The 22,948-nt window shown below is 45.5% G+C and overlaps 1 protein-coding gene across 5 annotated transcripts in view; it reads right to left on the bottom strand.

The window, feature by feature from the left end:
* RNF17 (ring finger protein 17) overlaps nt 1-22,948 on the bottom strand; it is a 510,797-nt gene that overhangs the window by 367,704 nt on the left and 120,145 nt on the right. For all 5 annotated transcript variants that reach the window (XM_033948471.1, XM_033948470.1, XM_033948472.1 and 2 more), the window contains one exon: nt 11,836-11,936. In XM_033948471.1, coding sequence (XP_033804362.1) covers nt 11,836-11,936 — 101 coding nt within the window. The remainder of the gene's footprint in view (nt 1-11,835; nt 11,937-22,948) is intronic.

Below are 22,948 nucleotides of genomic sequence, written 5' to 3'. Positions count from 1 at the left end.
GACAGAAAATGTTACCCAGGCCGAGGGAGTAGTTCCATGTACAAGTTGTCTTCAGCTTGAATCCCTCATGAAGGAAGTAAAAGAACTGAAAGAGGCGGAGAAAAAACTAAGAAGCATCTGTGAAAATGAGAGGTACATCGATGAAATGGTTCATGAGGCAAAGATTTCCAGCAATGGGGAAGAAGAGGCTGTGCTAAAGGAAAGTTAGACTTAGAAAGAGTACTTAGCTTGAAGTAGTTGAGAAACACTGCTGTAGGTAATCAGCTGGCACCAGTGCCTCTCCTTTTTCTGGCCCTCTTCCCTGCTGGCACCCCCTACTGGTGTCTCAGGGCCCATCTAGCGAGCCTCTGCACATGCACGGACGTCGACATAATGAGGTTACGCATATGCGTGATATCACGGCGACGTCTGCGCACTTCTGGGTTCCTCAATCCGTGGCCACTACCTTTAGTGTGCCCTGGCTTGAGAAAGTTTGAGACACACTGCTCTAGAGGGTACTGGGAGTGCTGTCAGGCAGTCTCGGATCAATGGACTGCTACTACTACTACTATTTATTATTTCTATAGCGCTAAAAGGCGTATGCAAAGCTGTACATTTTAACATACAATAGACGATCCTTGCTCAGAAGTGCTAATAATCTAATTTAGATAGGACATTTCAGGGTTGGGGAGATTATAGTGGATATAGGTATCTGACAGCAGTGAGGGGGAGTTAAGAGTTTAAAAGCAGTTTCAAAAAAGTGGGCCTTTAGCTTGCCAGGGACGGAGCACGACGTATTGATTCAGGCAACCTGTTCCAGGCATACGGTGCTGCAAGAAAGAAGGGACGTAGTCTGGAGCTGGCAGTGGAAGAGAAGGGTACAGATAAGAGGGGCTTGTCCGATGAACGGAGATCACAGGGGGGAGCATAGGGGAAGATGAGTGAGGAGAGATATCGGGGGGGGGGGCTTCAGAGCGAATGCACTTTGTCAGCAAGAGGAGTTTAAACTGTATTCAGAAATGGACGGGGAGCCAATGAAGCGACTTGAGAGGGGTAATGTAAGAATAGCGGCTCTTACAGAATATGAGTTGCGCAACAGCATTTTGAACAGATTGAAGAGGCAAGAGACGGCGTGCGGAAGGCCTAAGAGAAATACGTTGCAGTAGTTTAAGCACAAGGCAATAAGAACATGGACAAGGGTTTTGGTCGTGTGTTCAGAGAGAAGAGGACGGATTTTGGTAATGTTATAGAGGAGGAAGCGACAGGATTTGGCCATCTGTTGGATCTAAGCAGAGAAGGAGAGAGAGGAGTCAAAAATCACCCCAAGGTTGCAAGCTGACAAGACAGAGAAGAGGATAGTGTTATCCATAGAGATAGAGAATGGAGAGATAGGGGGAGGCAGGTTTAGGGAGAAAGATAAGGAGTTCAGTTTTAGCCATATTCAGTTTGAGATGACGGCAAGACATCCAAACGGCAATGTCAGACATGCAGGCTGAAATTCGGGCCTGAATTCCCACAGAGATATCCGGTGTGCAGGAGGTAGATCTGGGAGTCGTCAGCATAGAGGTGATATTGAAAACCATGAGAGAAGATCAGCTTACCAAGAGAGAGGGTATATAGAGAAAAGAGGAGATGGCCCAGGACAGAGCCTTGGGGTACGCCAATAGACAGCAGGATGGTGGCAGAGAAGGATCCACCTTAACATATGCTGAAGGTACGATGAGAGAGATAGGAAGAAAGCCAGGAGAGAGTAGAACCCCAGAATCCCAGCGAGGACGTGTCGAGAAGGAGGCGGTGATCAACAGTGTCAAAGGCAGCAGACAGATCAAGAAGAGTAGAGTCCATTGGATTTGGCCAGGAACAGGTAGACACTTTAGCAAGGGCAGTTTCCATAGAGTGGAGATGGCGAAAGCCCGATTGAAGCAGGTCAAGAATATTATCAGAAGAAAGGAAGTCCAAGCAATGGAGGTGAACAACACATTTGAGTAGTTTGAATAGGAAGGGAAGGAGGGAGATAGGGCAGTAGTTAGAGTGGGACGTAGGGTCTAGTGAGGGCTTTTTAAGGAGGGGTGTAACTACAGCATGTTTGAAGACATCTAGAACTGTAGCAGTGGAAAGCGAAAGGTTGAGAATGTGACAGATGGGACGGATCACAGCGGGAAAGATGGATCCAAGTAGGCAGGTAGGAATTGGATCAGAGAACAGGTGGTGGATTTGGAGGAGGAAGTGAGCAGTTTCCTCTTCCATAATTTCAGAAAAGGAAGAAAGGGTCATAAGGGTTGTCGAAGGGAGGTCAACAGAGTGGACAGTCGGAAGGGGCGACAGGGGAGGCGACCTTGTTGAGAATTCAAGGTAGATCTTGCTAATCTTGTCACGAAAGAACTCTGCCATCGTATGGGGGGAGAGCAAAGAGGGGATGGGAGACGGGGCACTTTGAGTAGAGAGTTGAGCGTGGCAAAGAGACAGCCACGGTTGGCACTAAGAGTTAAATGATTGTAGTAGTCCTGTTTGGCAAGCGAAAGGGTGTATTGGAAGGATGTCAGCAAGCATGCGAGATTTAAGCCAAAGACGTTCAGCAGCTTGGGCACAGGAGCGCAGGGGTAATGGATTTGGGGGGGGTTAACCAGGGTTAGGGTTTGGCACGTCTTACTATTCCGTAGACGCCTGCGGTAGATGCGGTATAAAAGCTTAAAAGTTTTGTTTAGTTTAAGGAGGGTCAAGGGTATCAAAAGAAGATGAGAGAATGGAGTTATAGGAGAGGACAGCTTCATCGGCAGGCTCGTTTGACATAATAGTAGCAAGGAGAGATGACAGTGGTAGAGAGCGTGTCAGGGTCAATAGCCTGAAGGTTCCTAAACGTAAGGGTAGTGATTGGTTGGGTTGGGGAGGAGGATGATGAGTCGTGAAGGTCAACAGCTGATGGTCGGAGATGGTAAGGTTTGAGGTGCAGAGTTCGGTGATAGAGCAGTTGGAGGAGAGGACGAGGTCAAGGCAGTGGCCTTTCTGGCGAGTAGGGGCAGTGAAGCACAGCTGGAGGTCATACAAGGACATTAGAGCGAGAAACATGGACATATAGGAGGCAGAAGGATCATCCACATGGATGTTGAAGTCGCTGAGAATAAGGAAGGGAGATGAGGGTTCAAGAAAGGAGGAGAGCCAGGAGTCAAACTCAGTGAGGAAGGAGATAGATTTGTCAGGGGGTTGGTAAATAACCGCTACTCTTGAGAGACAGGGGGGCGAATAGGAGGATTGAATAATCTTCAAAGGAAGGAAAACAGCGAGATTGAGGCAGAAGGGATTGATATTTACAAGATGGTGAGAGAGTAAGAGTCCTATACCGCCTCCGTGACCATCCGAGTGAGGCGTGTGTGAGAAAAGGTACCCTAAATGACACAGGGTAGCAGCTGAGGCGGAGTCTTCAGGGCAGATCCAGGTTTCAGTTAGTGCTAGCAGATGGAGCTTTTTAGATAAAGAGGTCATGGATGAAGGTTTGTTGGATACTGAGCCGGCATTCCATAGGACACATGAGAAGGACATGGAGGAACGAGGGGGAAGGGGAACAGAAATACGATTTGTTATACTGCAGTGTGATCCCCAGGAGTAGGCAGAGGGATGATTTGGAGGACCAGGATTAGGATCGATGTCCCCAGCAGAGAGCAAGAGAAGGAGTAGGAGGATTGTGGGAGAAGCATGGGGGCTAAGCCGTGGTGGAGATGCATATAAGTAGAGTGGGATGGATATCTGCATGAATGGGAGAGAGTGTAGTAGTTGTAAGGCTGAGAAGAGGGTAAAGCTGAAATGTGACTGGTGTGGTGGTTGGAGGTTAAGTGGTTTAGGGGAAGGGATGGAATATGGGTGAGATTTTATTTTTAAGTGTATATATACTTATAAGATTAAGGTATAGTATTGGGGTTGTTGAATTATATTTTTAATTTAGTTACTTTTATTCTACTGGTTGGGCAACAGGTGGAGGATGATTGGTGGGTGGGTCTATATATGTAATGTGAGCATAGGGATGGGTGGGTTGAGGGGAGAGTGGGAGGGTCTAGGCTGAGTTCATGGTGTGGCTGTGGAGACATCTCCTAGAAGTAGGTTATACTTTAATGATGGATTACCACACAAGACATAATATCGTGCAGACCTTTTCTGAATAACTGTCCCTTTAAAAAACAGTCTGCTGAGAGTAGCTTTAGAGGTGGAATCTCCAGCCCACTGACTGATCCAGAGCATTCTGCGTGCACAGAGTAAGCCGACGCTTTACTCATGACACAAATAATGTCAGAAAGCATCTGCCACATAATCCACTCCAGAAAAAAAAGCTGTAGTACAGGCTCCTCACCCTCGCCCTCTAGAGTACATAGCTTGGAAAGACAGGCACATGTCACAAAGGATGCCGTTGAGGCCGCTTTTGACTCCTAAAGTCAATGCCTCGAGAACCACATCACATGGCAATCCTACATATATCTTGAGCACTACATTGCCCTCGCTCGGAAGAGAGGTGCGCTTGGTAACCTACACAACTAAGCAATCAATTTTAGGTTGGGTAAAAAACTGCTGGAACTCCTGTGCCATAGGATACAGACATGGCTCTTGCAACCTTGAGAGATCCATCAAGAGAATCCTACTGCTCAGTGGCCAAGATGTTAATGTCCAGGTGCCAGGGAAACATGGAAGACAGAACCCTCATAAGGGAGGAGGAAGTTGATGGAACTGGCTGAGAGTAAATTCAGCTCACGCAATGACTCAGAAATGAGATCCAGTAGAGCTATGGGCTTAAAGAAACAGGACTGTGGGATCATCCCTATGATCAGGATTTTGGCAAAAAAAAAAAAAAAGAACACATTAAATGAAAGTCAAAAACAGGCAAATTTAAGATTTTTGATGAGGGACCATATAGGGAAATAAGCACAAACTACTGAAAACTGGATTTTCTGCCCCCTCCCCCCCCCCAATTCATCTCACAGGCTATAACAGCCTTACACACTGTGACCTGTGCTGGCAATGTGCTGCATGCAGCCTGCCTCTGCTCTGAAAAGTAGCTGGAAAGGGAGAAGAAATCACTGCCTCATCCAGAATGTCTTCTCCAGTGCTGATCTTCAGGCTTAAAGTTGAACATGGCATCTGACTGAGCCCCTTCCTCCATGGACTGATAGATGCACAACTAGAAGGGGGAGGCAAAAAAATGTAGTCGGCACCAGTGTTCCCTCTAAGCGGGCGGGTGTTGTGAGCAAACTTTTTTCACTGTGAGCTAAAAATATCGGGCGCCAGCAAGTTATGAGCCAAATAAATATGTTGTCAAGGCATCAGGCCAGCTTAAGTTCCAGGCCAGTTATGGAACTGAATTTAAGATTTGTAGGTTCATGGGGACATACTCTAGTCCAGTGTTCTTCAACCTTTTTACACCCGTGGACCGGCATAAATAAAATAATTATTTTGTGGACCGGCAAACTACTAAGACCGAAATAAAAACACATTTTCACCCAGTCTCCGCAAGCTCGGTCCCCACAAACCATCTGATCCCATCTGCACAAGCCTCTGTTATGATTTTATATTGAACGTATTTTATTAAAGTATAAAAAGAAACAATATTCTGTACAATTGTCATTTTATAAATATAAATATTCAGAGCAAGGACCAACAAAACCCCTGTCTCCCCTCCCCTTCACATATATCCCCTCTACTATCAAGAAAACTGAACAAGCCAAATTATTACAGAATGCTACACAGAAATATCATGCTAACAGAATACTGCAGTCAACACATGACAGGAATAGTATTAGGCTTTGCAGTCCCCAGTTATGTCTCTAGCAGGATATATATTTCAAATCTGACATATTGTAATGACAAAATAGAAATAAAATGATTTTTTTCTACCTTTTGTGGTCTCTGCTTTCATCTTCTTTCCACTCTTCCTTCCAGCGTCTGCCCGTTCCATCCACTGTCTGGCCTCTCCCCCTTCCATATGTATCTGACTTCTTTCTATGCCCCTCTCCCCTTTCCATCCAGCCTGTGCTTCCTCTCTCCTTTTTACATCATTCATTCCAGCTTCACTGCTTTCTTCAGTTTTATCTCTCCTACACCAGATCTAGCATCTTTATCCCTCTCTCATTTCTCTGCTGACCCCCTTTCCAGCATCAATCTCTCTCTACTTTCTCATTCCTGTCTCTCCCCTTTCCCTCCTCTAATCTCCCTGCCAGCTGTTTCCTTCCTTTCTTCCTTCTCCCTTCCCTCCTCCCCCCTATCCAACAGTAGCTCTCTTCCCATCCCTTTCCCTCTTCCCCTCCCAGCAGCATCTCTCTTTCTACCTCCCTCCAGGTGCAGTAGCAGCTCTCCCTTTATCCATCAGCTTTCCAGCCTCCAACAGTGGCTTCCTGTCCTTCCAGCAGCTCTCAGTACTTGCCTGCAGAAGTGATTTCCTTAGGCAGCCTTGGGTCCGTTGCCGCCTCTGAGGAAAGGGGAAGTTGCCAAAGTGAATCACTGCCCTGGTAAGTTTAGAGCTGCTAGGAGAGGAGACAGCCACTGTTGAAGGCTCCCTGCACATTCGTGACCCCCCCCCCCCCAAGCCGGCAAAAACAGCTTTGCACTGCAGGCCCTGCCGCCCAAGACGAGCCGGAGGCCCCTATCCGCCGCATTCTGCACGTGGGCAGGCTTTCAGCACAGACGCTGCTGATGGCCCCAATCCACACGCTGCCCCCCACCGCGCACGCTGACCATCTCCCTTCTACTTGCAGCTTCCCCGCAGCCCTCTTCGGCGACTCGGCAGGGGCAGCGATCAAGACAGGCTGCAGACGTCGGGATCTTTCCTCTCTGAGTCCCGCCTATTTTGTTTCAACTTCCTGTTTCCGCATAGGCGAGACTCAGAGGGAATGCCCGACGTCGGCAGCCTGTCTTGATCGCCCGAGGCTGGGAGGAACAGAAGATTTCCGCGAAAACCACCAGGGCAGGAAATTTAACAACGTCCATCTTGCCGGCCCTGCGCGGACCGGCAGGAATTTTCTGCGGACCGGCGGTTGAAGAACTGTGCTCTACACTGTGTGCGCTGTGACGAGGAACTTGTGCGCTGCGTTGTAATATTTTGTGCGCCAGCGCATGCCAGCGCAGCTTAGAGGGAACACTGGTCGGCACCCAGCGAGACACTGCTGAGCCTCCTAAGGAGGCCCGACAGCAATTAAGAAAGGATGGCCCCAAGCTCAAAAAATGCTTCTGAGGGCAGGCCAAAAGGTATCACAAGGGATTAGTCTGTCAGCTATAGATCACCGTCTGCTTCCTCTCCACACAGCCAGAGCTGGACCCACAAACAGAGAAGCTCCAAGCACCATAAAAAGGTGGAAGAGGATCTCTTTTTCCTTAAAGGACCCACGGCAACAAGAGGGCATCCGTTGAAAATCAGGGGTGGGAAATTTCATGGCGATACCAGAAAATATTTCTTCACTGAAAGGGTGGTTGATTGCTGGAATAATCTTCCACAACAGGTAATTGAGGCCAGCAGCTTGCCAGATTTTAAGAAAAGATGGGATTGGCATGTGGGATCTCTTCATGGAGGTAGTTAGGGGGTGGGCCATTAGTGTTGGCAGACTAGATGGGCCGTGGCCCTTTTCTGCCGTCATGTTCTATATTTCTAGATGGGCCGTGGCCCTTTTAATAATAATAATAATAATAACAACAACAACAGCTTATATACCGCAATACCGCCATGTTCTAAAATCAAAGAAATCCAAAAAGAACTCATAGAAACATAGAAATAGACGGCAGATAAGGGCCACGGCCCATCTAGTCTGCCCACCCCAATGACCCTCCCCTACCTTTCTCTGTGAATAGATCCCATTTGGTCTTAAAATCAGGCACGCTGAATAGAATAAAGAAAAACAAAGAAAAAAAGAGCAGAGCACTCCTTCCAGTTCGCATTTGCAGAAGGGAAAAACTGTAGATGGTAGTAGAGCTCAGTGAAGTAGAAGGGTTATAGAAAAAATCCAGAGTGGATTCCTTCTGCAGAGGCTCGTAGCCATGGGGAGATAACCCACTTGGCTAGAATGGCACCTATTGTACTGGAAAATCCTATTTTGGGAAACTTAAGTTCATAACTCCAGCACTTACTGACACAAGTTATGAATTCCTCCAGTTTGTTAATTTAATACAAGGGTTAATCAAAAAGTGAAGGCAAAATATACTTAACAGCTTTAATAGAAGTAACTGAGAAATTGAACATATTACTTTTCCACTTAGACCCCAGGCAAGATGATCCATTTGCTGTATTGTTCAACTAGTTTCTGCATTCCTGCACAGAAGTTTTTTTGGCTGCTTCCAAAGTCATCATGCTTTGTCGTTTGCTATCCAGGTCACAGTGATGCACCCATGTCTCATCGCCGGTGACAATTCTCTACAGAATACTCAGATCTTCATACCACCTCAGGAACTGGGTTACAACCTCTACATGCTTGTGCAGATCAGTAAGCTGTTTGGGAACTCATAATGCACGGATTCTCCTGTATCTTAAGTCATCATGCATTATGGCAAATGCAGATCCATAGCTGATATCCAGATTTGCAGCCAATTGAGAGATCATTATCCATCCATCTTCTCCAATCAAGGTATCCAAGCTGTCAATATGCTCTTGTGTGAGAGATGTTGATGGGCAATCAGAATGACCTTTGTTTTTCCCCGCTTTAAATCTTTTTACTCACTTATAAACCTTTCGTTGATTCATGTTGCTATGTCCATACTGAGTCAATATTCAATGGTGAATTTCCACAGGTTTCACTCTCTGCCCAAAGAAAGCGCACTACTGCACGGTCCGCAGTTGAAGGCAACACAAAGCACAGAAGACCCGTTTCAGAATTTTGAGTTCACACCAGGTGAAGTTTACAGTGAACTGGCAAGACTCAAGGTGATCAAAGCCATGGGACCAGACAATTTGCACCCAAGAGTGCTCAGAGAATTGAGCGATGTCCTGGCGAAACCGTTGGCTGAGCTATTCAATCTCTCCCTAAGTAAGGGGAAAGTTCCCCTGGACTGGAAATTAGCTAATGTCGTACCACTGCATAAAAAGGGTTGCAGAGGCTGCGAATTATAGACTGGTGAGTCTCACATCAATAGTGTGCAAACTCATGGAAACACTAATTAAAAGCAAATTGGACATGATCTTGAATGAAGGGAATCTTCGGGATCCCAGTCAGCATGGATTCACCAAGGGTAGGTCCTGCCAATCCAATCTCATCAGCTTCTTTGACTGGGTAACAAGAAAGTTGGACTTGGGAGAGTCTTTGGATGTCGTGTACCTGGACTTCAGTAAAGCTTCTGACAGTGTCCCACACCGCAGGCTGCTAAGCAAGATGGAATCGATGGGGTTAGGAGAGACACTAACTGCATGGGTCAATGATTGGCTGAGTGGCAGACTTCAGAGGGTGGTGGTTAGTGGTACCCTCTCTAAAACATCGGAGGTGCCCAGTGGAGTGCCGCAGGGCTCGGTCCTGGGTCCACTCCTTTTCAACATATTCATAGGGGATCTGACTCAAGGGCTTCAAGGTAAAATAACACTATTCGCCGATGACGCCAAACTATGTAATATAGTAAGTGAATGCAGTTTACAGAATTATATGGCACAGGACCTGCTTACACTGGAAAGTTGGTCCTCAACCTGGAAGCTAGGCTTCAATGCTAAGAAATGTAAGGTCATGCACCTCAGAAGCGGAAATCCATGCAGGACGTACTTCTTGAACGGAGAAACTTTAACTAGGACTTCAGCAGAACGAAATTTAAGAGTAATCATCAGTGCAGACATGAAAACTGCCAATCAAGTGGAGAAGGCTTCATCTAAGGCAAGGCAGATATTGGGTTGTATCAATAGAAGTTTCGTCAGCCGAAAGCCTGAAGTCATAATGCCGTTGTATGGCCATGGTGAGACCTCATCTGGAATACTGTGTGCAATTCTGGAGGCCACATTACAGTAAAGATGTGCGCAGAATTGAATCGGTTCAGCAGACAGCCACCAGGATGATCTCGGGGTTCAAGGGTCTCTCGTACGAAGAGAGACTGAACAAATTGCAGCTCTACACTCTCGAGGAACGTAGGGAGAGGGGAGACATGATCGAAACATTTAAGTACCTCACGGGACGTGTCGAAGTGGAAGATGATATTTTCTTTCTCAAGGGACCCTCGGCCACAAGAGGGCACCTGCTCAAACTCAGGGACGGAAAATTTCATGGCGACACCAGAAAGTATTTCTTCACAGAGAGAGTGGATGATCATTGGAACAAGCTTCCAGTGCAGGTGATCGAGGCAGACAGCGTGCCAGACTTTAAGAATAAATGGGATACCCAAGTGGGATCCCTACGAGGGTCAAGATAAGGAAATTGGGTCATTAGGGCATAGACAGGGGGTGGGTAAGCAGAGTGGGCAGACTTGATGGGCTGTAGCCCTTTTCTGCCGTCATCTTCTATGTTTCTATGTTGTTCTGTTGATGGTGCAATCTTGCAATGGAGCGTCCACGTTTCTGACCTTGTGGCTGTCATACGAATAAAGGCCAAGCGCTGCACTGTGCATGAATGATCAAACAGGCACATTAATAATGTATGAGTACATATGAGTATGTTGCATTTTGCTAGCTTTTTTCTGGCTATCATGTCATTTAGCAATTGCCTTCAATTTTTGATTTGCCCAAGTACATTGTAACCTGGTTGTTTATTTGAATGAGAACAGGTATGTATCAGCCAATCCCTGAAAGTTTTCAGAGCATTTCATACCTATTCAGAATTCCAGGTTTATATGCAACTAGATCCCCTGGGATAACCACTGACAAGTATGGATTCCATCTACATGAACTCCCCATCTCAAGCTGAATGTATCCGTTATCACAGTTTTTTATGGAGGGCAAACTGGAATGGAAGGCCCTGAATCAAATTAGATCAAATTTTTCGAGAGACTCTCGTAAGGGAAGAGTGAGCGATAATGTCCACTAGATTCCTAGTGGCTTGCAACCACTGGGAAGCCAAAGTCCATTGAATGGTTCTCAAATGGATATGAATCATGGGTGTCATGTGGAGGTGAAGGCCATGGCCATGTTGCCTAACAATCTCAACATCTACCAAACTATGATGCATGCATTGTGCCTAAACAGGTCATGTTGGGTCAGTCATTAATTCATATTTTAACCAATGTTATACCTCTTTTAGGCCACCTCTGCTTTTGTTTCTTTTGTGTATTCTGCAGATATTCCTCCTCTTTTTGTTCAAATCTCTAACACCAGCTAAATTTGTATTCCTTAACCTGCACAATGTAAACCAAGAGGAATTTCAACCAAGTAGATCTAAACACTCCTGAAATGTGCTTTTTCCCCTAATAGTTAATTTTGAACTTCACCATCACTGCTAATAAAATATTCACAAATTTGCATTTCCCTCTCCAAGTTTTACATAAGCATGCGTACTACTTTTTACACTAATTCATATAAGCAGATTGTTAGTGACTAAGGTAAAATGAAAAGGCAAGACTTCCAGTCACCAGCACAAACAGCCCCCACCCTCTTCAAAATGGGTCTCTGTAGTGTATCTTTCAAACACCCTGTTCATTTCAGCAATCTCATTCTGTCACCACCTCTACCCCATCCTGAACAGCAATCTTGATGACCCTCCCCCCACCCAGAGGCTTTTCTCAACTGATCATCCTAGGCCAAAGATTCTGCTGTGCACATAATTCCTCCATTACATAAATATTTTAGAAATATGTCACGTAAATATATACAAGATACAAAAACATGTGGATATTCACAAAACATTCTGAAGACTGACAAAGCATCCTTGCTTCAAAACAGGTTGGGATTCCCTGATCTTGATGTTAAAAGTGAGTAAGAAAAGCAATTACCTTAAATGCAGGGCACTAATAAGACGGGAAAACTCTTTCTGCAAAGTACCATTAAGTACATCTTCTTTCTGCTTCATTTCTGCATCCAAGTTTTCTATTGCCTAGATTTTAATTAAAAAAATTATAGAAGAAGATAAAATTCAACTCAAAAGATGTTCACATATAATACACAGTTTATAAATTTAAGCAAAATGGAGATGAACTATCAGGTATCAGGCACTGTCCTTTACTCATCATTGGTTAGCGATGCTTGTTAACGAAGTCACACATACAAATTAACATGGTTACTGTCAAATTCTGCATAGTACAAAGGTAGGGAATGCAAAACAGTTGTCCCTTTCACAACTAACAGACCAATAAAACAAGGTAAATAAGTAGTTCATAATACACCTGGGAGAATTCTGAACCAAAGTGTAATCCATAATGGTTACTGCGGATGGGCAAACTAGATGGGCCATTTTTCTGCCATCATGTTTCTATGTTTCTATAATATGAGCACAGAAGTCTGTGCAAGCTGCTGAAATAGCTCATTAGTGTGGTATAGCTTGGCCTCCCTCACTGCCTGAACTCAAGAGATGATGGTGCATGACTGCATGAATGAACAACAGACTGCTTCTTTCTCTGCCACCCTATTCCAAACTTTTCCTTTAAGCCACATTATTGTACAGAAGAACACATGGCTCAAAGGAAAAGTTAGACCCAATGCTGCAAAGGAAGAAACAGCCCAACAGGGTTTTTTAAATCTTAAATGTGCTTTTTGTGCCTATAGTCTCTATCTTTAGGCACCATGAGATCCTCAGGTTCAAGAGTCTTTCATATATATAAGCTCTTTTCCACCTTTGAAAGGAATAAAGTCTACTAGTAAAATTTCTCGTTCCTTTCCATATTTATTTTCAGCAATATGGAATGAATTACCATCTTACATAAGAACCTGTCTTTCCCTTCAGATTTTCCGTAAAGTTTTGAAAACCAATTTGTTTGAACATCTTTTAGGTAATAGTTCCAATGAGTACTAACAGGTCCTTTTTCTGTATATTAAATCGAACTTTTTATGTAATCTAAGTAAACCGAATCAAGCTCCTATATAAGTCTAAGATTTAGGTTAGAGTGGCTGAAAATAGGTAGATGGAGTTATGCGCACCTTAAGGAGGGGGGCAGAGAATAAGACAAGGAGGGAAGTGAATGTTAAGGGGTAGTATGATAGAGAACTGTAGAAAACAGAGCTGCTAGAAGTCAGACCAGTGTCCTGCAGTACCTGCTTGCCAGTCAGGTTTTCAAGATATCCACAATGAATATCCATACAACGGAGGTCTTGTATGCAAATCAATCTCATACATATTCATTGAGAATATACTTAAAACCTCACTTGCAAGGGGTACTCAAGGACCAATTTAGGAAAAACAAGATATAAACCCCTTAAAAAGGAGCAGAGAAAGCTGGAGGCTCAACTTACTATATATAGCGAGGTCTGTAGGATGCTCTGAAACTGTCCCGCCGCAGGGGGTCCAACGTACTGTGAAGTTTTCCAGAAAGAACAAAAATTCAATCATCCCCTCCCACTGGTTGGATGAGGTCTAGAGCCAGGAAGCACCTTAGACTTATGGTCCTGCACACTTGCCATCAGGTCATCCAAACCCTGGCCAAACAAGAGCAAACCTTTAAAAGGCAATTTGCTCAGCATAGCCTTGAATGAAGAATCACCCAACCACTCGCGAATCCATAACATTCTCCTAGCAGAAACTGAATAAGCAATAACTTTCAAAATAGCAAAAACTTTCAAAATATCATAGTGTGTGTCTGCCAAACAATTCACTCCAGAAACCAGGAAGTCGAGATACCGAATCCTGACAAAGTTTAGTATGATAGGCCCGGGCTACAAAGGAAGTGGCCACTGCAGCTCACACTCCCATCGCAGCAGAATAAAAAAAAAAAAAAAAAATGCTTTATGACAAAATCTAGTCTTTGGTTCTGGACATCCTTCAGGACAACCCCTTCATCCGAGAGGCAAGGAGGTATGTTTAGTGACCTCAGCCACAGCTGAATCCACCCTCGGCGGGTCTAGGTACTTGGAAAGTTGTATACCATGTCATTGGAATTTAGCCATGGCCCTAGCGCACTTCAGAGAACCCTCTGGGGTCTCCCAAACCTCCAAGAGCATTTCCACCAGATCCATGTAATCCGGAAATACAGTGGAAAGCGGAGGCTTAGAACTCATGACGGAATGCTCCGCCTGAACCGTTGAGTCTGAATCAAGTTTCAATGTCCACAGGGATTCAGAGACAAGATCAGGAAGGTGACAGGATTTAAAGAGCCTGCGCACCATCCGATCCTCTCCCAGATTGCGGAAATCAGTGTTCTGGAAATCCCGAGATCCGCTAGGCTAGCCACGTCAGTGGAGCCCATCAAAGAGCCGTACGACAGCAACAGCATAGAAATTGACACAGGCACCGAGGCAATAGCAGGAAGTTGCCACTGGCTTTCAGGCAGACCAGCAAGGGAGTAGACTGACATGCTGGAATCCAAAGGCTGAACAGACCGACATGCTGGAATCCAAAGACCATAAGAAGTTGCCCCTGCTGAGTCAGACCAGAGGTCCATCTTGCTCAGCGGTACGCTCCCGCGGAGGCCCATCAGGCCTAGTGCCTGAACAGTGGTCCCTGATTAATTTTGTAACTTACCTCTAATCCCATCCCTATAATCTACCTTTACTCTTATCTGTACCCCTCAATCCCTTTGTCTTCCAAGTACCTATCCAAAGCTTCTTTGAACCCCTGTAGCGTGCTCCTGTTTATCACATCCTCTGGTAGCACGTTCCATGTATCCACCACCCTCTGTGTGAAAAAGAACTTCCTAGCGTTTGTTCTAAACCTCTCCCCTTTCAATTTCTCTGAGTGCCACCTTGTACTTATTGATCCCCTTAATTTGAAAAATCTGTCCCTGTCTATTTTTTCTATGCCCTTCATGATCTTGAAGGTTTCTATCATGTCTCCTCTAAGTCTCCGCTTTTCCAGGGAGAAAAGCCCTAGCTTTTTCAGTCTGTCAGTATATGAGAGGTCCTCCATGCCCTTTATTAGCTTAGTTGCTCTTCTCTGGATCCTCTCAAGTACCTCCATGTCCTTCTTGAGGTACGGCGACCAGAACTGAACACAGTACTCCAGGTGCGGGCGCACCATAGCACGATACAGTGGCAGGATGAACAAAGGCTGAACAGACCGCCGCACCGGAGTCTGAGAGGGAGACACAGGCATAGCCCACTTTCTCATGAAAGCATGATACATCATATCCACAAATTCTGGTGGAAAATAGTCCCCAGTAGTCAGAGCTGATCTGCGGGACTCAGATTTGGAATGTTTTGAAGAGACTTATGAGACTTTTCCCTGGAACTGCATTTGCGTTTCATGAAAGCATCCTCATCACCCAATTTTGGTGTCCTGGATGCTGGAATCATGTCTCTGGTGGAATCGGATGAAAGCAGTGCCTCTCTGGAAGATAGTGCGGAATCCACACACAGTTCATGCCCCTCGTGGGGCACGGTGCATGGAATACACAGCTGCGAAACCGCAAGCTATTCGCCGCTTTTACAGCATGAATTCATGCCATCCTGTCCTGAGGTGGCCATCTGTGAAATTTGGAGCAAAAATGAAGCTTCTATGTCTAAAAAATATAGCTGTAAAAACTTTAAAGAAAATCCAAGATGACCGCCGTGGGTGCCGATTTTGTCTGAAAAATGTCCGTTAAAACCGCAGAAAAATGGCGATTTTAGGATTTTAAAGATGAGGGGCCAGGGCATACAGGGAAACCACCCAAAACCACAATTTCAGCACCCCCCAAAATCGGCAAACTCTGACTCACAGACACCACAGAGACGTGCTGCAATGAAAGTCTATGGCAGCCTGCAATACACAGTACAAACAAGGAGATCAGTACCTCAGGAGCTGATTAAACTGGATTTTTCAGGTCTTCTGACTGCCTCACCACAGATCACGACCACCAGGACCCCTCAGGGTTCTGATCCCAGTGTACCTCCATGGAACCGCAGCAACCTGCGCTCTACCCCTTTGTGGACGAACCAGGGGAGTGATGGCTCCCGATCCCGGAGACCCGATCCAATCTTCAGGCTGTCCAGAGGGCTTACTGCAGGTTAAGCTTACAAAGCAGCCTCCAGAAGCAGACAAAATTTAAGATGTCTGCGATCTCCTGCCGAAGGATCACTCATAGAGTTGATCCGCAGCACGTGGGCAAACCCATGAAATAAATTTTAAAAAGACTAGGAACTGAAAATAAATCATGAGAATAGACTGATTTCAACCAAGCAGAGAAGCTGCAGGATCAAAACTGAGCATGACAGGAAGCTCCCAGGCAGGTAGTCCAAAGGGGAAGGAACAACTTTTAGTAACCCTGCAGCAGAAGCTATCAGACATACAAGAACCCATGAGTTCAGCCTCCAGAGAGATTGTACAAGAAAATACGGTAATAGTATTAAAAATAAAAAGAGTAAAAGAAAGAGAAAAACAGGTGTAAAGCAATTAGTACATGAAAGGACCAGTGTTCTCCCTAGTGCCTTTGTCTGACGCTCCACCAGGCTAATTTAGGCGAGCGCCTGGCTGTCATCTCGGTTGCGAATTCATCTCAGCCTTTTTTTATTTATTTATTTTATTTTTTTTTAAGCACCAGTAAGCGGGTTTTCAGGTTAAAAGAAAGAGAAAAACAGGTGTAAAGCAATTAGTACATGAAAGGACCAGTTTTCTCCCTAGTGCCTTTGTCTCACGCTCCACCAGGCTAATTTAGGTGCGCGCCTGGCTGTCATCTCGGTCGCGAATTCATCTCAGCCTTTTTTTATTTTTTTTTAAGCACCAGTAAGCGGGTTTTCAGGTTTTTTTGTTTTTTAATTTTTCCTACTGCTGGTTGGTTTTCATGGTCGCAGTTGGAGGCAGAGGCTGCAGGCTCATTACGACTGAGTGTGCAAAACAGGAAGAACACCAATGTTGTGTTTGCTTTTGTTCTGCTGCTGATCCCGCAAAACAGTCTGATCTGTTTCTGCAGGACATTGGTTTTGCTTTGTGCAGGAGAACCAATCAGAAAGAGGAGAGGCGGAAGCTAGCATCTGCGTGCTTAAGTAACTGTGCTGGCACACGGAAAAGGAGGGAGAAGGTGCCTAAGAGGAATAAAGCAGGTCCAAGAAAAAGATTCACTACAGGCTAAGGCGGGAGATAGGTCAGCGATGGAAGGAAGCTTACAACTTGCTGCTCTTGCTTGCTTCGGGCCTTCCTCACTGCCGGGTCCTGCCTTTGTGGAAACAAAAAGTAGGCAGAACCCGGCAGCGAGGAAGGCTCGAAGCAAGCAAGAACACCAAATTGTAAGCTTTCCTCCGTCACTGACCTATCTCCCGCCTTAGCCTGTAGTGAATCTGTTGATGGGTGGGGGAGGGAGAGAAATGCTGTTGCTGCACCCAATTGGGGGGAGGAAGATCAGGGAAGGGAGCGGAAAGGAAAGAGATGCCAAGACCATGGGAGGGAGGGAAAGAAGATACCAGAACATGGAGGGGGGAAAGGAGACAATGCCAGACCAGGGGAAAGGAAGGAAGGATGGAGGGAGGGAGAGAAAGGAAGGAGACAGATGCCAGACCAGGGGGAAGGAAGGAAGGAAGGAAGAAGAGAGGGAGAGAAAGGAAGGAGTGGATATGCCAGATAATGGAGGGGGTGGGGAGATGGAAGGAGAGAGATGCCAGGGCATGGGGGAGGGAAAAGAAACTAAGGAGACAAATGCCAGACCAGAGGGAAAGGAAGGAGAGGAAGTGCCAGAGCAAGGAGGGAAAGGGAGAGATAGGAGAGGAGAGAAGGGAAGGAGAAGAGACAGATGCCAGAGCATAGGGGAGAGGGTGGAGTCAAAAAAATGGAGAGAGAGGGTGAAGCTGAAATGAATTAAGTACAAAGGAGAGAAACGGCACAGGAGTGTTCCCGCTAAGCTGCGCTGGCGTGCGCTGGCGCACAAAATATTACATCGCAGCGCACAAGTTTCTCGTCACAGCGCACACACGTGCTTGCAGGCAGGCGAGCTGGCAGTCCATGTAACGCGTCGCAAAGGTAAGGGGAGGCTGGGGGAGGAATCGGACGTCGGGGTGGGGGTGCGAGCAGGGAGGGGGGCGATCGGAAGAGGCGTACGGCAGATGGCAGGGCGGCGAGAGGAGAATCGGGTGGGGGGGGGGGGGGGTAACACCGGAAGAGAGCGGCAAATCCGGGCAAGGCAAGACTTGCAGAGGCGTACCTAGGGGGTGCGGGGGGTCGATCCCGACGGTCCGCTCAGCTCGCCAACAAGGAGAGGCAGCCGGACTCGCGTACGCTCCGACCGCCTCTTCTTGCAAGAAGCCGGGTCTTATTCAATCAGGAGCTGCTTTGACATGCAGCTCCTGATTGGATAAGGCCCGACTTCGTGCAGGAAGAGGCGGTCAGAGCAGACGCGAGTGATTTCCTGCACTAGGCACCACATGAAGTCACCCACCGTACCACTCGATTCGGGTAAGCGCAGGTATCGGTGGGTGGCTTATTTGCGGGGGTGCCTTATTTTATATTTTTGTCTAAAAAGGGGGGGCTGTCTTATTTGATGGCCCTGCCTTATCATCGGGGAAACACGGTACTACTACTAGTAAATTAGTAATGCGCTACAAAACTGAGGCCGCACGAGCGCCATTGTTTATCTATACATGCATGAAGCAAGTTCTTTTCAAGTTTCGATCGTTTGAAGCGTGTGCATAAACTTTCTTTTGCGATCTTCCATAGATTCAGTCAAATAATTTTTACATCCATTCGAAAATGTCGAAGCGTAAAGAGAATGAAGAGTTTGGTAGCAGCACAAAGAAAAAGCGCAGCCAATTTAAGAAGGAATGGCTGACCGAGTTTTTGGTTGACACCACGTTGCCGCACGCGAGTGGACGGAAAACAGTGGCGATGAAAGAAATATTCGAATATAGCGACACGGACAACGCATTAATTTGCTCCCTATGCCGAAAAGCAGGTGTTAACGGAGAATGGAGCACAGGGAAGACTTGGTCTGAGTGGAAAATTGATTATTTAAAGCGTCATCTGAATCATAATTCTCATTTAGAAGCGGTTCAAAAGCTTCACAATCAAAGCCGAGGTTTTCTAATGAATTTCTTGAAAGAAACTCCCGATAGTCGGAACAACAGAATCGAATACGCACAGAGATATAAATCAAGTCCAGAGGAAGTTAACATTTTAATTGATAATATATTGCTAGCGGTAAAGTTGAATTCGTCCATGCTATCCGTCCAGGAAATTCACAATCACATGGCTAAATACGTAAAAATACCTGATAGCTGGAGAAGCAAAAACTATGCTTTCGAGTTCCTTGACTGCATAAATGCCATTGTTAAACGGGAAACATTTACAGAAATCCGGAGGTCTCCTTTTCACACCCTAATAATTGATGAAAGTACTGATATTTCTGTTTCGAAAATGCTCATAATATACATTAAATTTAGAAGAAGTGGCAGCAACATTCATGAGACAGTTTTTGCTGGCATCAAACATCTAACTGCTTGTGACAGCACAGCTATAGTTGATGCTATAAAGCAGTTTTATAGTGAGAACGATTTAGATTTCAGTCGTATGGTCATGTTCACGTCCGATGGAGCATCAGTCATGCTTGGGAAGCATAATGGTGTAGCTGCAAAGTTACGTCAATCAGTTCCTCATCTTCTAGAGCAACACTGTGTAGCTCACCGCGAAGATCTAGGCATAGACGATGCATGGAAAACGATCCCATTCATGAAAGAGATCGAAACTCTAATACGCACCGTGTATACGATTTTCAGTAGATCGAGCGTACGAAAAGCCAAACTGGAGGATATTGCTAATGCTGCAGACTCAGATGTCATTTCATTTAAAGCTATACATGATGTTAGGTGGCTGTCTCGGCACTTTGCTGTAAGTGCAGTGGTTAGAAATTATGACATCCTGTTAGAATATTGTCAAGAACAGGTGGAAGAAGACAATGATCCCGTGCACAAATACTGCCTGACTAAATTGAGTAATCTGGAATTTAAAGTTGCGCTATTTATTCTCTGCGCTATTTATTCTCTGCGATGTTCTTGAGGAGCTTGGATCACTGTGTAAGCTTCTTCAGAAGAGTTGTTTGGCACCTTTGGATGCATTCCAGTTCACTAAAGCCAAATTAAGGAAACTCAGATCTCAATATCTGGGAGAAAAACCACATTTCAATGAAAATGTTGAAACTCTCATTTCATCTTGTAATTCTGTAATTAAAACAGATCATATTCTTACATTTATTACACAAACTTGTGATCATATGGACAAAAGATTTCCTGACAATGAATTAGAGGACTGGCGTGTTCTCGACAAAGACTGTATCTCAAATCCGTCCAACTTAGAGGAATTTACATTTGGAAACGAACAATTTTCACGATTATCTAACCGTTATTTTCTGTTAATGAACAAAGATGATGAACATTGTTTCAAAAGGCAGCTTATTTCAGAATATTCGGAGTTCAAATATATTATTGCTGAAAAAGTAAAAGCAGGAGCTATACAAACGCTTCAGGAAATGTACAATTTTGCTCAGCAGCATAAACAGTTCAGTGGACTAAATGCTCTATTAGACGTGTGTGGCACCTTTCAGGCTTCAAGTGCCGATTGTGAGAGAGGATTTAGCTTGATGAATGCTATAAAGACAAAGACTCGTAATAAGTTAAGAGTAGAACATTTGGAATGCCTAATTAGAATCAAACTTTATTTAGCCACAGGAAATAATGTAAACATAGACAGTATTTACAATTTTTGGAAATCAGAAAAAGGCAGAAGAGAACAATCTTAATAAAGAATTTTGGAGCCTAAAAGCCTATGGAGAACTTCTAGAACATGCTAAAATCAATGAAACGGACACATTTGGCCCCGGTGATGACGATGAAATCCAGTTTGATGATATTGGGGATGATGATGAAGATATTGATGATATCTAACTTGAGTGAAGAATTGATTCCATTCCAGTTTCACAACAATTATTCTACAACATATTGAGTGAACTCTTCTCACTGAAGGCAAACTTTGTGCCCAATAGCACAGTTACTTACCGTAACAGGTGTTATCCAGGGACAGCAGGCAGATATTCTTGACTGATGGGTGACGGCACCGACGGAGCCCCGGTACGGACAATTTTAGAGTGATTGCACTCTAAGAACTTTAGAAAGTTCTAGCTAGGCCGCACCGCGCGTGCGCGAGTGCCTTCCCGCCCGACAGAGGCGCGCGGTCCCCAGTTAGGATAAGCCAGCTAAGAAGCCAACCCGGGGAGGTGAGAGGGACGCAAGAATATCTGCCTGCTGTCCCTGGATAACACCTGTTACGGTAAGTAACTGTGCTTTATCCCAGGACAAGCAGGCAGCATATTCTTGACTGATGGGTGACCTCCAAGCTAACAAAAAGAGGGATGGAGGGAAGGTTGGCCATTATGAAAATAAATTTTGCAAAACAGATTGGCCGAAGTGTCCATCCCGTCTGGAGAATGAATCCAGACAATAATGAGATGTAAAAGTATGAACTGAGGACCAAGTAGCAGCCTTGCAGATTTCCTCAATAGGAGTGGAACGGAGGAAAGCTACAGATGCTGCCATAGCTCTAATTTTGTGGCCCGTGACAGAACCCTCCAGTGTCAGGCCCGACTGAGCATAACAAAAAGAAACGCAAGCAGCAAGCCAATTGGACAGAGTGCGTTTAGATACAGGATGACCCAGCTTGTTAGGATCAAAGGACAAAAACAGTTGAGGAGATGATCTGTGAGGTTTGGTGCGATCAAGATAGTAAGCCAGAGCACGTTTACAATCCAAGGAATGCAAAGCCTGTTCACCTGGATTAGAATGAGGCTTTGGGAAAAAAACAGGTAGAACGATGGATTGATTAAGGTGAAAGTCAGACACAACCTTAGGAAGGAATTTTGGATGTGTACGAAGGACAACCTTATCATGGTGAAAAACAGTGAAAGGTGGATCAGCCACCAGTGCATGGAGCTCACTGATCCTCCTGGCAGAAGTGAGAGCTATCAGAAAGACCACTTTCCAAGTTAGAAATTTAAAATGCGTTGTGGCCAAAGGCTCGAAAGGAGGCTTCATTAACGCAGAAAGAACCACATTAAGATCCCATACAACAGGAGGGGCCTTAAGAGGTGGTTTTACATTGAAAAGGCCTTTCATGAACCTTGAAACTAAGGGATGAGCTGAGAGGGGTTTTCCATGGATCGGCTCATGAAAAGCTGCAATGGCACTAAGGTGGACCCTTATCGAAGAGGATTTAAGACCAGAGTCAGATAAGGACAAAAGATAGTCCAATACCAATCCCACTGCTGTAGATATGGGATTATGGTGATGTAACAGGCACCAGGAAGAAAACCGAGACCACTTCTGCTGGTAACACTGAAGAGTGGACGGTTTCCTGGAGGCATCAATAATAGAACGGACAGGCTGAGAAAGGAGAGCATGAGGTGCAGTCAGCCCGAGAGATACCAAGCTGTCAGGTGCAGAGACTGTAAGTTGGGATGAAGAAGCGTTTGCTGATTCTGTGTAAGTAGTGAAGGAAACAGAGGAAGAGGTATGGGTTCCCTGGAACTGAGTTGAAGTAGAAGGGAAAACCAATGCTGTCTGGGCCACCGTGGAGCGATGAGGATCATGGTGGCTTGTTCCCTCTTGAGTTTGAATAAGGTGCGCAGCATGAGCGGAAGAGGAGGGAATGCATATAGGAAGAGATTGGTCCAATCCAGAAGAAATGCATCGGGTTCCAGACGGTGAGGAGAGTAAAGTCTGGAGCAAAACCTGGGCAGCTGATGGTTGTGGGGAGCTGCAAAGAGATCCACCTGAGGAGTGCCCCATTGGGAGAAAATGGACTGTAGAGTCGAGGGGTCGAGAGTCCATTCGTGAGGTTGAAGAATTCTGCTGAGATTGTCTGCTAAGCAATTCTGTTCCCCTTGTATGTAGACTGCTTTCAGGAATAGGTGACGAGCAGTCGCCCATGTCCAAATCCTTTGAGCTTCCTGACATAAAGGACGGGATCCCGTCCCTCCTTGTTTGTTGAGGTAATACATTGCAACTTGG

This window comes from Geotrypetes seraphini, chromosome 6 (assembly GCF_902459505.1).
Source record: "Geotrypetes seraphini chromosome 6, aGeoSer1.1, whole genome shotgun sequence".
Taxonomy (NCBI): Eukaryota; Metazoa; Chordata; class Amphibia; order Gymnophiona; family Dermophiidae; genus Geotrypetes; species Geotrypetes seraphini.
The sequence above is the reverse complement of the archived record's forward strand: the minus strand, read 5'-3'. Positions and strand labels throughout refer to the sequence as shown.